Source organism: Amborella trichopoda, chromosome 13, assembly GCF_054954075.1.
Source record: "Amborella trichopoda isolate Santa Cruz 75 chromosome 13, AtrichopodaSantaCruz75HAP2 v2.0, whole genome shotgun sequence".
NCBI lineage: Eukaryota > Viridiplantae > Streptophyta > Magnoliopsida > Amborellales > Amborellaceae > Amborella > Amborella trichopoda.
The window spans coordinates 8,289,908-8,306,218 of record NC_142348.1 but is presented as its reverse complement, the minus strand read 5'-3'; the positions used below and the strand labels follow the sequence as shown (position 1 = coordinate 8,306,218).

The 16,311-nt window shown below is 38.3% G+C and overlaps 1 protein-coding gene across 2 annotated transcripts; it reads right to left on the bottom strand.

Annotated features, from left to right (window-relative positions):
• Nucleotides 1-4,530: 4,530 nt before the first annotated feature.
• On the bottom strand, nt 4,531-12,927 carry CHUP1 (Hydroxyproline-rich glycoprotein family protein). 2 transcript variants are annotated; one of them, XR_016048678.1, is made up of 10 exons: nt 12,105-12,813; nt 11,455-11,694; nt 10,859-10,950; nt 9,948-10,724; nt 7,836-9,294; nt 7,473-7,604; nt 6,669-6,850; nt 6,394-6,505; nt 5,704-5,847; nt 4,531-5,091 (listed from the first exon to the last, which is right to left on the bottom strand). XR_016048678.1 is itself a non-coding variant. In XM_011624452.3 (10 exons), exons 2-10 carry the CDS (start codon nt 11,549-11,551, stop codon nt 4,993-4,995), a joined length of 3,042 nt encoding a protein of 1,013 aa, XP_011622754.1. In that variant the 5' UTR covers nt 11,552-11,694; nt 12,105-12,927; the 3' UTR covers nt 4,531-4,992. The 2 variants fall into 2 exon arrangements, 1 of the variants encoding a protein (XP_011622754.1); XM_011624452.3 differs by having other exon boundaries at nt 7,888-9,294; nt 12,105-12,927.
• Between the last annotated feature and the right edge of the window lie 3,384 nt (nt 12,928-16,311).

The following is a 16,311-nucleotide window of genomic DNA, read 5'->3' as shown; positions in this document are numbered from 1 at the left end:
AAGAAAGTTCTTGATCTCCTCATCAATTTAGAATTAAATTTGACTTGATTTGTGTGAAATTAAATTGGTAAAGGGCTAAGACCTTTAGGTATCAATTTGAGGTTTTGGATATTGGATCAATAACTGGATCAATATCAGTTTGAGGTTTTTGGATATTGGATCAATTTCCTATGTCTATTAGGCTTAGGGCTATCTAGTATAATTGTTTTAGGGATTGAATAGGTCTAAAGTTTGAGTTTTATGCCTAAAAACGGTGACTAGGGTCGATTAGGCTATTGCGGTCCCTAGGGTTCAGAAATTTAAGAATGATTAACCAAAATGGGGGGTCTACAACTCTTCTTTAAGGCTTTTTAGGCAAAGTGCAGCACCTCTAGCTGTTTTCACATGCTACCAGCTCATTGCAAGAGCAAAGATTAACATGGTCAAGACCACAATCATGGCCATCAACGGCTCTAGGAAGAGGTTTTGGAATGGATTTTTTGAGTGGGATGTGATTGTGAACAGCTGCCACTTAAATATTCAAGTGTTCCCCTAACTAATAGTAGGAACTTGAACAGGGTGGGATCCGGTAGTGGAGATATTTCATAGGAAATTAGACGGGTCGAGGTGCCGATATCTTTCTTTAGGAAGAAGGACAACTCTAATCAAGGCCACTTTGGCCAACCTCCCAACATATTGCTTTTCGCCTTTTCAAAGTCCCCTCGAAGAAACTAGAGTCACTCATGTGAAATTTCTTATGGAGTGTGAGTGCAGAGAGGAAGGAATTCTACTCGGTTAAGTGGTGTTTGGTTTGTTTGCCTAAGAAGGAAGACTGGGTCTTGAAGGCTTCATTCAATTAACCGAGCTTTGCTGGCAGATCGGTTGGAGGTTGGGAAGTAGGACTGAGCAACCGTGGAAATTGGTGCTCTATAGCAAATATGGAAAGGAGGAGAGAGGTCTGTTAGACAAAAAGAATTAGTAATGGAACCTCAACGTTGGCTGAAACTATAAGATACTTTTTTATTTTTTGGTGAATCAGTGGGGATGACGGGCCCCTACCTCTTTTATTAATAAAAAAAAATTACATGTACAATCATTTTACAACTCTAGGCAAGGGAACACTAGCAACATCAGGTAAAAGAAAAGGATAAAGAAAATCTGGGGCGCGAGCATGCCATACCATTGCTTCATTCATGAAAACCGCCTCTTAGCCAGGTGATTGGCTGCCATGTTAGATTCCCTAAAAACATGAAGGATTTTCCTCTAATGACCTGCGTAGGCTTACAGAGCTGACTCAAGGGTTTAACAAAAAGTTTGAGTCACTCTTAATGATTAGGGGTATGCAATGAATATGCCCAAATCCTATGCCTGGATTTTAGCAGCATTATTGGAGTTGTTACCTAGGGGGCTGCAAAGGCTTATTATAAAACCACTTTGTCTCATTTCTGAAATTCCTCCACCACTAGCCGCACCAGGATTTCACAAGGATGAACCATATATGTTGAGCTTGAAATGACTGGAGGAGGGAATGGCAATGCCAGCTGAATAAAGCAAAGGGAGGGCTGGGTTGGGCTTCATTTGCCCTTGTAGCCTAAGATTGTTGAACACATTGTTTTTTTATTGATGAAAAGCTCATTCTTTTGCCTTTGCAAGAGAACTGGCCATACAGATAATCTGCTGAAGAGGAGTGTCTTCTTCCCCTCATGCATGCTTAAATTGCGCTCCATCTAAAGGCACTAAATGAAGATTGAGAAGATAGATAACCATACATTTTTCATAACTGTAGAATGAAAGGTGAATTTAATCCACTTAGCCATCATTAACATCACAGTGTGCTTTAACATTAACCTTTTGCAATCATTGACTGTAAGATACTTATTTCTTTCATACAGCAGAATGAGGATAGGAAATGGTGCAAAGACTATGTTTTGGTCATGAAACGGATTGGCCTAACACTTCTAATGCTTTAGTTCCTGGATTTATATCTGCTAGCCCTTCAAAAGCAATCTCACTTAAAGAGGTGGTTAGAGGAGAAGCTTGGAAGATAGCACCGGATTTTAATTAAGCCAAAGTATAGAAGGGTGAATGCATTGATGGAGCAACAGTATTTGGCTTTATTTGATATTGTTCTATAGCTTCTTTTATTACCTGAATAAGGAGGATAATCGCTTACGGGAACTCACTGCTGGAGGAATTTTCAACTAAGTCCTTATAAGAGGTAATTAGTGTTGACTGTAATGTTCAGCCTACCCGTGGGGTTACTGGAGTTTGGGCTCTCAAAATCCCTCACAGAGTGAAGGGTTTCTTGTGGTTGGCTGGTAAGGGCAGAACCTTGTCAATGGAGCAGTTAAGGAATAGGGGCATGATAATTATTAATAGGTGTCCCCTTGTTCGGAAACGATGCCAGAACTAACGACCACTTATTTATCCACTGCTCCTACACTAGTAGTATTTGGGGATGAGCACTCGAGTATGCTCAATGGAATTGTTGCTACTAGAATCAGTAACAAAAATGCTTCAGCAAACTTATTTCGTGCCTTTCACGAAGTGTGGTTGTGTATTATGGAAGATTATAGTTGCTGCTGTGGCACATTTGGAAAGAAAGGAATGCTAGAATCTTTTTTTTTTAGCATTGATCAACAACTTTCCATTAAAAGAGAAAAGGTCCAAGAGAGTAGAAAAAGAAATACAATTAAGTGAAGGTGGTGACAACCCACGATGATTGGTGTACACCGCCTTTTTCAGGAGAATCTGCCCCCTGATTAGCCTGTTTAAAACAGTGGTAAAGATCCATAGCGTTATAAGACAACAAAACTCCGATCTCTCAAACATAGAAATCAATCTCCTAGGTGGTTTAGTGTACTCCTTACACCAAGCAATGACATTAGAAGAATCTCCCTCAAGGTATTTAACATTTTAAATTAGAAATTAGCCTTAAACCCTCTTTAACAACCCCTTAGTTTCTACCTCGTTAACAGTAGCAACCCCACATGGCCATGAATAGGAAATAATTGGAGAGCCCTTGTTATCTTTTATGTGTCCACCAAATCCAGCTTGAAGGGGATTCCCAAGAGAGTTACCATTAAAATTTAGCTTCAGGCAATCAATCGGTGGAGAGGACTAAATTGCATCTCTTCTATGGTCCTCAATGAAGAAAGAAATGCTAGAATCTTAGAGGATGAGGTCAAGGACTTATCACAAATCAAATCTGCAATATAGAGGTGGGTTGTTCATTGGGCAAATGCGACAATCGAACTCAAAGGCATCCCTTGTGAAAATGTTGACACTAATCTTAGAGACCTATTTTCCAAAAAGCGGAAGGTTAGGAGGCCAGATCAATGGGCTCCTCCACCAGCAAGCTAGGTGAAACTCAATTTTGATGGAAGTGTTTGGAATGTTATTCCGATTGTAGGATACTGTTGAGAAATGACATGGGCCATATCCTATGGACATACCAAGGGTGCTTGGATTCATTTGGCACTAATGAAGCAAAACTAACGGAGTTAAAATTCGGAATTCTCAAGTTAAAACCACATCAAAATTAGGTGATTATTGGGGGAGATTCTACTAATGTGATTAGGTTGGCAAAGAGCCTCAATCCACAGTTTGTCAATCCACAGTTTGGAAGTGGAGATACATCATGGCTGAGATCTATTCACTTTTGGTCAAGGATGTGGTCTTCCAACATGTAAATAGGGAATGTAACAACTCCTTGGCTGATAACTTTGCTAATGGCTACCGAACTTTTGTCATGCTCCTTAATTATTATTTTTTCCTCCTGTCGTTTCTCTACCACCTTGTTATTTTTGCTTCTTTCACTTCTGTGGGTTTCTTTCACCTTCTTTTCATTATTGATGTCCTCGTTCCTCACTTGTATTTCCCTCATCTATCTTCTACATTCTCTCAATGAAATACTATTAAATTTAAAAAAGACAAAAAAATTCTCAACTCTTTACTTTTTTATTTTGAAAATTTCTTCACTCTTGATTTATTATCTTTTAGAAGTATTGCTCTATTTTCACACTAGTCACATTGTCATTGTCATATGCACACTATACAACATTGTATACAAGGTATCCTCCTCATGTGTTTTGACTATCCATTTGCAGTAGTAGATTATAGCATGAAGCTGGCTGAGCAAAGCTTGTGCATTTCTTTTTGATAAAATCTCTTACCCAAAACAAGTCAAAACAACTGGTTTCAAAGATATACCTTTACTTGAAATCAAGTTTTTACACCATTAGAAAGAGATCAACCCATAAGAGACCCAAATTCAGACTTATGAATGCTCATAGAGATACAAAATCTTCTCATGAAAATGTTTGTTAATGCAGAGGTCTTGGATTCAAAATAGTCTCTACCCCAAAAAAATTGGGAGAATGGGATTGCATATGTTTGGGTGCTCCAATCTAGGATCAAAGTTTGGAATTTTAGTGATTTTACTTTTGAGCCCCCCCTAAATGCAGCTAGATGAAGATTTATGGGTAACATGTTTGATGCAAGTTGCTCATAAACATGGCATACATTCTTAATTTTAGAAAAAAGACCATATGCCACGAGTTCAAGATGGATTAATAACAAAACTTCCTCTAGGGGTCCAACCTAATATGTAATGAGTTACAAAGAAGCATTTATGCTCCAATTCAGGAATTTTAGCACTCTCTTTCTACTTCTCAAAATATTTCATAAGGGAAGAGTTTAAAGTACAAAATTCTATCCCGCCAACTTCAAAATGTGCTAGGCACTCCAATTAGACAACACTGCCCAATTCAACATGCATCCACCACGTATGGACATTGAAGAAAATCGGCAAGACCCAAGAAATGGCGCTGAACGATCGATTTTATGAGAGAAACATTTTGAAGTGAGAACCACTCGTCCACCTGCAAATATCATCAATAAAATACATTCGATCTTTTTTCCTCAGAGTAAAGAGGGAAGCAAGGAAATAATTTAATATGGAAATATACAGTGAAAAAGAAAAAAGAAAATTTATGATAGGGCAGAAGCACGTCATGACTCGGGCTTGTTGCCTTCTGCCGCTTGTGCATTGACACGGCCTCGCAACTCCTCAAAAGCCCGCATACTCTCTGCATCAAAGCCACCAGCAAACTGGAAAAGGAAAATATAGAATCAAAGACTGATTATTTAAAAGAATAAAGAAAGGGAAAGAAAATTGGTATAATATGTATCTTTGGCTTTTGAGTATAGAGGCAAAAATACTAGTAGCCTTGTGGTTGCATGAGAGAAAAATGTTGTTTAACAGATGATGTATGTGTTTATTTGGCTTTATGTGTAAAGAGACAAAATACAAGCAGCCTTGTGGGCGCCAGAGAATGTGTTTCTTTGGCTTTTGGGGTATAGAGGCAAAATACAAGTAGACTTGTGGGTGCCAGAGAGACTTTTTCTTTGGCCTTTGGGGTATAGAGGCAAAAATACAAGTAGCCATGTGGGTGCCACAGAGAGAGAGATGGTGGGTATCCATGCCTACTTAAAACATAATGTTTTGGACAATTACATCTGTGGTATGATCCTTGCCTAATCGATGGCGGTTATCCATCCCTACTTAAAAAGCTATGTTTTGGACAAATTACATCTATGGTGTGATCCTTGCCTAATCCCATCTTAAGCATCTCAGAAAGAGATGCCACTGCTGCGACTTTTACAAGCAAAAGAAAATGAAAAAGAGAGAACAATTCTAAATTTCATTATACAATTACCCACCTGGTGAACACGGAAGGCGAAACGTACACCTTGGAGAAGTAAAAACTCTTTAGTAGGCTCCTTCTCAGGCCCACTCAAAGCATCAAGCTCAGAGGCTACCCTCTTCATATACTTCCTCGCAAGTTGTACCGATGCAAGTTTAATCTGCATGGCTCAAATAGGAGGCAATTAGAGTGAGGAACATGTGATACATTACATAAAAAGTAAACTAGCGCAGAATGTGCTGCACACAAAAAAAAATCACTAAGAAAAAAATATCTATATCAAAAAATACAAAGCATTTAAAAAAAAGCTGAGGTTTTGTATGCACATTTGTGCGTCACACATCCACACATAGTATTTTGTTGATTCCTAATAATCGTGTTTAATGGTAAAAATGGTAGATTTCTAAGGTATTTTTGTAAGAAAACTGAGGACCTAGACTGATGTAATTAAAATAGTTTATACATGATCATTTTCTGATGCGAAATATTGAAGTAACTGAAGGCACATTACAGAAGGATTATGTTATCTTTATAGAACAGAGGACTCAATGCATGCAACGAGATAGTTTTCTTGGACAAGTTTAATAAAGTTCATGAAATATTTGAAGTTTTAAAGCATGAAGGGTGGAATACATATTCGACTGTTTGGCCTTGAATATGCTAGAGTACTTGTGAATTACTTCACTTTAAATGAGGGTAATAATACCTTTCCCACCACACCCGAATCTGATAGCCAATCAACTGGAATGCCAAACTCTCTATATCGTGAAGTAGCCATATCCCGAGTTCTCAGAAGAGCATAAACACTTTGTTCCACTCTGAAAACAGCAAATAGAAGCCCCAGAGAGCAAGAAATCAGAGTTTGAACAGAAAAAGATAATTTCTACGAAAAAAATAAAAAAAACTTAATTTAGTTCCATTGTATCAGTCTTCTGGAATTTCCATTGAAAAAACTTATGCATTAAGTGGAAAAATGCGTACTTCTCGAGTAAAGAATACATTTTCTTCAGGGCCTTTTCATAATGAAGTCCCAAATCATCAACAAATAAAGAGACTTGTCTCTCTAATTTCATCAAGTCTTGGTATTCAAAAGCAGCTTCCCTCAATGCATCTGCCTTGCCTTCAGGCCAATCAAAATGTTTGAGAACCGCACGCTCATCAACCTAGGAATAGAGAAAGCACTTCATTATAGATTCCTCCCTGCTAACTTGTGCAATGCATATTCAGATATGGTCTCGTTAAAAGGTCGAGTATAATGAGTCATTACGCAACTGAATCAAGTGAGAGAAAAAGAGTACTTTACAGTGGACTAAATGGTATATTTAAACCCCTACAGCCACAATAGCGAAAGCCAAAAGAAGCAAAGAGTCTCAGAAGCTCTGCAGACCAAATTGGGAAACTCGTATCTGAACCAAAGATCCAAGACTGAATGCTTGAACCCAACTCCCAAAGGTCTAGTAACTAGTGTCACCCCCTTCTCCAAAGCATCTTGTTGAAAGAAACTTCCATCTTTCAATAAGACAGTACAACAACTTTGTCAAACGCTGAAAGATCGCACTAGGTACTACCATATGATTTCATCAGCACAATGCTCCTAAAAGAAGGAACTTTCTAGACTTGCCAATAACCATAGATAGAGGAATCAACAATCCTTCTGACAAATGATAGTCTTAAAATATATGCTACCGCTTGTCTTTAAATAAAATAGAAGAACTAACAGTAACAACCCAAAAATCTGTGAAAGGATGTTTACGAATAAAATGCCAATGGTGTTCAAAAGCTCACCAAAAAGGACAGTTCCTCATCCAGCCAGTTCACAAAGGAGAGCACATCTTCAATATTATTGAAAGTAGCAGCTCGGACTTCAGTTGCCAAGGATTGTACAAAATCACCTTGTGTCTCCACATCAGCTTTCACCTAAATCAAGTCATGAAATGCCGAGTCAGAAGATCATAGAAAGTCAAACATCGGTGTCAAAATAAAAACCAATCCTTTATACATTACTTTTGTTCTAACATATGGAAAAGGAAAAAGGAAAAAAGGAGGAGAAATAAGGAAAAAGAGGGAAACCAATTTGCACACTGACTTTTTCTCACTCGATTCCTCTCTCCCTCCCTCTTTATATTTTCTTTGCAGACAAAAATTTACAGCTAAGAGGAAAGGTACTCATCAAAGGCCAAAAATTATTGAAAGTGCTTACAGCTAAGAGGAAAGTAGATCGGTTCTCGATTTCCCCAATCATGTTGCTTCTAACATCTGCCGTATTAGAAGTTGAAGAAGCCACTGATGAACCATCCTTTTTGGCTTCCCGCTTCATCAAGGACTGGTAGAATTCAACAAGCTCAGGGGCTCTATGCACCTTATCGCCACCCGAACCCTTTGGAAGTGAACCAGGAGGAGGCGGAGGTCGAGGAGGTGCGCCAGAAAGTGGGGGTGGGGGTGGAGGTGGAGGTGCACCAGGAGGAAGAGGAGGTGGAGCCACTGATACACCACTAGAAGGATTCGCAGTAGGAATAGAAGAGGCACCTGATGATCTAGGGGGTGGTCTAGGGACCCTTGGTGCCCTCTTCTCAATTTGGGCAAGCTTAATCTTGCTCACTACTTGAGGATCAACTTTACCATCATTGCCTTGCTCTTGCTCCTTTGAATCACTAGCTTTTAAATCACTCTTTTCCCCTCCTGAACTCTTTGACCTTTGAAGTTTTGACGGTTGTGCACTCATGGGTTTCTCAAGCTTTGGCTTGATATCCAACTTTGGGCGTTCCGAAAATCTTTCAGCTCTTGCTTGTTCTGCTTTCTCCTTGATGGCTTTCTCTCTCTCTAGAGCCAATTTATGGCGGTCCTTATATGCAGGGTATTTGTCATCCATCACCCCGTCCACCGACTTAGACATCACATGAAAGGAAGCTGCAACACTGTTTAATGAATCGCTTGATGAAACTCTTGTTCGGATAGGAGGAAGGCTACCCATTTCGGGCGAATCAGGAACTTCATCTTTCTTTCCAAATGTAGTGATTGAAACTCCATCACCAGCATTTCTTATCATAAGAGCTTCTAAGGGCCCCCTAGACATAGAATGCTTGTGTCCCCCATGGCTTGACCTACCCGGAGAGCTTTCCCCATACGACCTACTTGGAGATGACATGGCAGAATCATCCTTGCTTCTACCCCATTTTTTAAGCTTTTGAATCAAACTAGGTTTCTTAGTCATGCTATATCTACTAGAGAAGCTGTCAATTGAAGTATTATCGAAGTCCTCACTTCCAGGAGTGGATGGATGGGATGAGGCACTATCGAAATCGGTGGTGTCGCCTTGGCCTCTTATTGAGGCCAAATCAGGGCTGGCATATTCCAACATAAGTTGTTTAGCCCGCTCCCGAGATCTAGGGCTCAAACTCTTGTTTAAATCACGAGCTGTTATTTTGCCTTCAGGTATCTTGTAATTTCGTATCTCATACCTCAAGCACGCATTCACCCATCGAAGATACACCAGTTCCTCAACTTCGCTGAACCGATTCATCTGTAGCCCTTCCACTTGCTTCAAGAGGTCTTCATTTATATGCTTAAGGCTATTCACCTCTTGTCTTACTTGAGCAACCATATCACTCTGTGGAAATACAGAAAGGAAGTGCATACAACATGAAATTCAAATATTATCTTTAAATGCAACAAACTCAGGGCGAAACAAAGACTAAACAACATGGAATTGGAAAATGAAGAAGTCAAATTGAATAGTTGACATTTTTACACTTCATATTGGTTTTAAGTGCATTATAAATTGACAAGTAACCTTCTTACAGTTCATAATGTTTTATACATGTATCAGCTGTTGCATTATCGATCACCATGAATGATGGAGCATTATTCAATTTAAGGGCTGTTCCATTACTATCCCATTAATCTTCTATTTATTTTTTCTCAGCTGTTTTTGCCAATCCGAATCTGACATGACGCACACATTGTATGTGTGCAGGGTATCTCAGCATCTCTTTTGAGATGCATATCTCTGTCATTATCAATTCCATTCAAAATAGAAGATAGCTTCTTAGTTTCACATAGAGAGGTCTAGATTAGTCATACGTCTAGTGATGCCTTACAATTTCACCTCAGGAAAGAAAAATAAATAAAAATCATCTTAAGAGTTTTACTCCCAAAACTAGCCTGATAAACAAATGCGTATTTATGGGTCAATCTCATGATTTGTAATGAAATTCCTATTTACCTATCTACATCAAATTGTTAAAATTAGATAAGTCTCACCTCTGTCATGTTGGAGAGGGCAGCAACTCGAGCTTCTGCAGCATCCAATTTCACAGTTAACTCCCTCTTCTCATGCTGCAATTCCTTGTTCCTTCTCTTCAACTCTACAGCTTCAACCTCCAACTCCTTTATGGTCTTGAGCTTCTTCTCCACCTCAAGGTCTCTATTAGAGGCCTCTGCTTCCTTGGCCTGAAGGCTGGTGACGTGTTGCTTAAGCATGAGAAGCTGGCCCTTTGTCTGGTTCGCGTCCATCTGAATTTGTCTTTGAAGTTCCTTTATCTTTGTCCTTGCCACTTCCAATTCTTTCCTTGCTGCAACCCCAATTGTGACTTCCTCTTGTAACTTCTTCCTCTCAGCTTGTAAAGAATTTATAGTTATATTCAACATGTCAATCTCAACTGCTTTAATTTTAAGCTGCCTTTGCAATTCGGCGATGTTTGCTTCCTGCTCTTTGAGACCATAGTATTCGAGAAGCTCCCCTTCAAGCTTGACTTCCCTTTCTTCTAACTCTTTAACCAGGTTTCGAAGCCTTTCCAACTCAGTTGCATTGTTGGCCATTTCTGTCTCATAAGCTGAACCATCTTTTAAAGCTTGGGAGTCTCCTTTCAAGTCATGTATATCATTCGGAAGAGGAAACTCTATTTCACCTGAAAGAAGATCTTCGAATACTGGTAAGATGTCATCTTCATCATCCATAAAAGGAGCATTGCTCATAGGTGGACTGATAACACTACTGACTCTTTTAACCTCTTCCACTTCCTCCTCCTCGGCCTCCTCCTAGAAATCAAACAAGTAGGAAATCAACGAAAAACAGTAAATGAATAAAAAAAAAAAAATTGGTGTACTGAAGTACAATGTGCTTTGTGAACATAAAGGAACAGGACCCAGAATGAAACAGCTAAGAAACATACCTGCTCCTTTGCTGAGCTATTATTGGTATCAGTAAACTCTTGTTCTTGGAGCTCTTCATTGTTAGGCTTCTCAGTGCTTGCATCCTTAGAATCTGAAACTTGAACTGACTCACTATTAGCATGTAATTAAGTTCCACTACCACTGTAGGGAATGGAGAAGCACTATTTCCTGATCAAAGTAACTAAAGCAGGGGCAACAGTGACCATCTCTCTCTCTCTCTCTCTAACGGGTATCAATTCTTCTTAAGAACAAAATGTTAGTCCCTTATATTCCTACGTACACCATTCACAAGGTACATACATGTGAAGCAACAATTTATAAATACGTAAGAATGCAGGACACATACTCGTCAAGCAAAATTTACAAATATATGAGAATCATCTCTCTCTCTCTCTCCCTCCCTCCCTCCCTCCCTCCCTCTCTCTCTCCTCTCTCTCTCTCTCTCTCTCTCTCTCTCTCTCTCTCTCTCTCTCTCTCGTCTCCTCTCTCTCTCTCTCTCTCTCTCTCTCTCTCTCTCTCTCTCTCTCTCTCTCTCTCTCTCTCTCTCTCTCTCTCTCTCTCTCTCTCTCTCTCAGTTGAAAATTGAAACATATACCTGGAGGGCCAAGTTTCTTGACCTTCCCTCTGTTGAGCAACTGCACCACACAAGCTGCAACAGAAGCAGCAACCAAAAAGCTAACCCTGAGTAGCATGTATAGCTCTTTTCTCTATCCTCACAAACGTCACACCAATATGCAGCTAAGGTAACCGATCAAAGTCTTCATGCTGATACAACTCCAAGCTTCAAGAACCAGCTTTCCATAACAGACCCATTTCCTTCTTCACTGGCACCAAACTGTTTCAACAAATTAAACCATAAAAACTCAATCCAAATCATATAGAAAGACCATGAACACACCAAAAAACCATTGTCATGAACACACCAAAAAACCATTGTCCCAATACATGAAACCAGAATACAGAGGCAACTAGTCCAATCAATAAACCCACTAACCCAAAACATTAAAACAGAGGCACCCTAGTTCAAGTATTTAGGAAACATAAATCATGCTTTAAATCAGAGAAACCAACTCCAAAACATACATAGAATACCCAACAAAGAAACAAACCCTGAACCCACTAAAAGAACACTCAAAAGCATCCATGCTTAGAATCCATAAATCCACTTTTTATCAAAGACTAGAAACTACCTAACAACCTGAAATGAAAGCAAGGAAAAACCAATGCTAAAGGAGATGAATATACCTGCATACAAAGAGCTGAGCCAAGCATATGGAGTCTGGGCATGCCCGACTCCATAAAGTCCACTACCCGTCCAACACACGCATTCTATATTTATCGTAAATTGGAGGCTCTGATAATTCCTCTGTCTCTGAAACTCCAATATAAATATGTCCAGTAATCCTCTCATCAGTTGCAGACAAAATCTCAGCCCACAAAAACGTGTGGCTCAACTCTTATACCCCAAAAAGATAGCATATGAACACAAAATTCAGATACCCAACAAAGAAAAAACAGAGAGAATGTCACAAAAGAGAGCAAGCATAAGAGGACAACCCTTCCCTTTGTAAAATTTCAACAGTAAAACCAGGAAAGACAAAAGAGACCAGTTAAAGCTGGTGTGAGAAAGAGAGAGAAGAAAGGTAGAGGTGGGGCATGTTGAAAGGCAACTACTGTTACTTAATTCCCAGCCATTACTTCTGTTTTGATCAGTGGAGAGAAGACCAGCCATAGGAAAACTTGAAAAGTAGCAGTTTTTTGTGAATAGATAACGTGCTCTTTTGGGGTGCCACGAAAATGTTTTCTTGTTCCATAAAAATAGAACACAAATACGCCTCTATTTTTCTCAAGGAGATAATGAAAATGACCAACTCATGGACAAAAACATGGGGCAATAATGCCTTGATGAGTTCCTGGATGCTGTTTTCTCTCAGTCTTACCGCTGGATGAGCAGGCAGTTGGGTGCTAAGAAAGGATAGAGAAAATCCAATTGCCCACGTATCTCCAGCCATCCAATTAGAAAGGACGGTTACGATAGCTAGAGTCGAAATGTCGTAAGTGAGGTATTGACAGTTTGTTCCATATCTAAAGTATTAGAGTTAAAAAAAATTTGTGCAAATCATATGAATGTGAAATTTGGTATTCGTAATCATCTCATCAGGGGCTAAAAAATTATAAAGAATAATATAATAATTAAAATACCTTTGAAATTTTTATGGATATTTTAATTATCTTATTTGATCTGAAATATTTTTTATGTTTTTTTTTATACATAAAGAGTTTTGTTAGGCCAGCTTGGTGGTGTAGGCTTTTAAAGTGTTCAGCATTTTTTTATACTAAAATACCATTGAATTGTAATATAAAGTTTTTCAAGTAAAGGCATTTTTTGTCATTTAGAATGGTAGAATTGATATATTTATGAAAAAATAATGGCATTCTATTAGTAGTTAAAAATAATTAATGCATCTTGTGGGTGCTGTCACATTTGACTTTAGAACTTGAATACTCAAAGTCACAAAGTTACATGTGACTTGAGAACTGCATATTCTAAATAGTGGATATTCAAATTCTAAAGTCGAATATGATTTTTTTGAATTATGAAAATCCTAAGTCACATTGACTTTTTACAAAAAATTTCGTAGTTTTCTTCACAAAGGTTTGACCTTAGATCTGAAATCATAAAATAACTTTGTCAGGAATTAAGAGAGGGAGTGTGTGTGTGCACATACAATAGAAAATTAGGGGGGAATTCTTTAATGACACCAATTTAACATAAATTTGTCAAATATAAATGCCCGGGTTGGGCCGACCCATTGGCTCACCTATCAGCTCTTCACAAAATACCATGTGTGTTCTATCCCGAACACATTGAATCAGATTTATGCAACCAAGGAATGAATATTTTTAGTGAATTTCACCGGTTTTGTACGTGCAAAGGAAATCATTGCCATCTCAAAGAGAGAAGGGTTGTGGACGAGGAAGAGAGAAGGGTGTTTTTATTTTGGGTTTTGTTAGCTACACCATTTGGTGGTGTAGACCCTTAAAAGTGCTCAACATTTTTTTACAATAAAATACCTTTGAATTATAATACAATCTTTTTCAACACTAAAATACCTTTGAATTACAATACAATTGTTTTCAAGTTGAGGTATTTTTTGTCATTTAAAAGGGTAGAATAGATATTTTTATAAAAAAATAGTGGCATTCTACTAATAGTTAAAAATAATTAATGCATCTTGTAGTTGATGTCACACACCGTATCGGTGATGTCATTGTCTATTATTTTTAATACATTCTTTTGTTTCTATTAGGAATTTCTAGTTTACTCTTGATTAATTACTTAAAATACTCCTAAACAAAAAGTTCTATACTGAGTGTTGAGTGCTTTAAGGGTACCTAAATGTTTAAAAATATTGAGTACTTTAAGGGTCTACACCACAAGTGATTTAGCCTAAAAAATCCCTTTTTTTTTTTAATAAAGAGAGAAAGAGGTGTTAAATCAACTGGTTTTGGCTTTTTGAGTTTGATTTTATGCCTTGCTTTAGGAGGGCCTACCCAATTGTCATAATAATAAAGAGAGAGATACGGGGGAGAGGGGTAATAAAACCAACCCACAAACATATCTTTTTGCTTTGAGCTTGTGGTCTTGGCTTCTCATTTGTAGCAGGTTTTATTTTTTTCTAACATTAGGAGGGCCTATCCAAATTATGATAATCAATGTTTCAAAATCCGCATCAATGGAGTGGACCATTCACCCCGCATATCTATGTCATATCATCGCATTGGTGATCTAGATTGGTCCGAATCGGTACGAATAAGTGATTTAGAAAATATTAAAAATAAAAATAAAATAAAATACAGGTTTATGGGTGGGAATTTAAAAAGGACTCAAGAAAACACTAGATAAGCTTAAAAGAAAAGAAATAGAAGGGAATGCTTTCGGGGTGAATCGGGGCAGGATTGATACCTTTCCAAATTTGGTTTGGTCCCTACTTATTCCCAATTTGGATCAGCAACTCCCCATCTAGATCAATAGGTTTTAAACACTGGTGATAATAATCAAGAGAGAGAGAGAGAGAGGTGATAAATCCAAATATTAAAAATAAAAGAGGTGTGATAAATCCAACCCGCAAGCATAATATCGTATGACTTTTAACTTTGGGCTTATGCTTTTGGCTTCTTAATTTATGAGGGCCAACACCATTGTGATAATAATCATCGTAGGGCTAAATCTACTTTCGGTCATTCAAGTACTGGACCCCTCCACCCTTGGTTCCAAAGACTAAATGATTTCTCGTTTATACTTAGAATAAATACAAGTGTTTGTTTATTTGGCCAGGGCATTGGTGGTTTGGGGGCAGATGGTTCAACTTAATGTTCTAGGCTCTATGTTTACCCTTAACACTTCATTAAAAACAAAAAACAAAACTGAAAAAGAGAAAAGAAAATATGAATCTTTGAAAGAGAGAAAAGAAAATATGAATCTAGGAGTCGAGCTTTTAGCCGCTGGGTTTTTATAGCACTACTTTCATTTCTATGTAACCTTGACAAAAAAACGAAAGGAAAATATGAATCTCCTTCACCGTCTCAATGATTGAAACAAGATTAAAAACAAAAAACAAAACAGAAAGAAAGATAATAAATATGAAGCTCCTTCCCCGATTTAACAACATGGTTTATTCATTGTTTCTCAACTCTCTTTTTTGTGACATTTTTAATAGTGTCATTTATGCCACAACTACCCAAGAAATTTGGGCTAATTTGAATGAATGTTTTTCTCAAAGCAATGCTCCTCGGATATACCAACTTCGTCGAGATATTGCTCTTTGTGTTCAAGATTCCATGTCTGTGGCAGCATATTTCACAAAACTGAAAACTTTTTGGAATGAACTTTGTTCTTATACGACCCTACCACCTTGTTCTTATGGTTCTTCCAAAACCTTGCAAGAGTACCAACACTATATGAATCTACCACCTTGTTCTTATGGTTCTTCCAAAGCATTGCAAGAGTACCAACAACAAAAGCAACAAAGCCTATGCACTATTATTTATTTCAGGAAGAAAAATAATTTATTGTTGCAACCCCTCCTCCTAACCATGCCGACTCTGATGCACTCACTGCAACCATTGGGGTCTCTAACCCCTTACGGAAACCTACACATGATGTCAACAACTCTGGAAGCCCCACGACCATACCACCCCCGCTTGATGTGTGAACATTGTGGTCGGCTTGGCCATGTCAAAGACAAATGTTATACTTACATGGCTGTTCCTTTGGCCATCGTTATACCAACCTGGTCGAAACCCACCTGTAAAACTCTCCATCAGCGAGCAGCACAATTTGGCACCAAATCTTCCTGCCCAATCATTCACGAACCAATTTTGTCAACTTTTATCTATGCCAAAAGAACGTAGAGCACAACCATCTGTGAAATTTGTAGGTAACACTTTA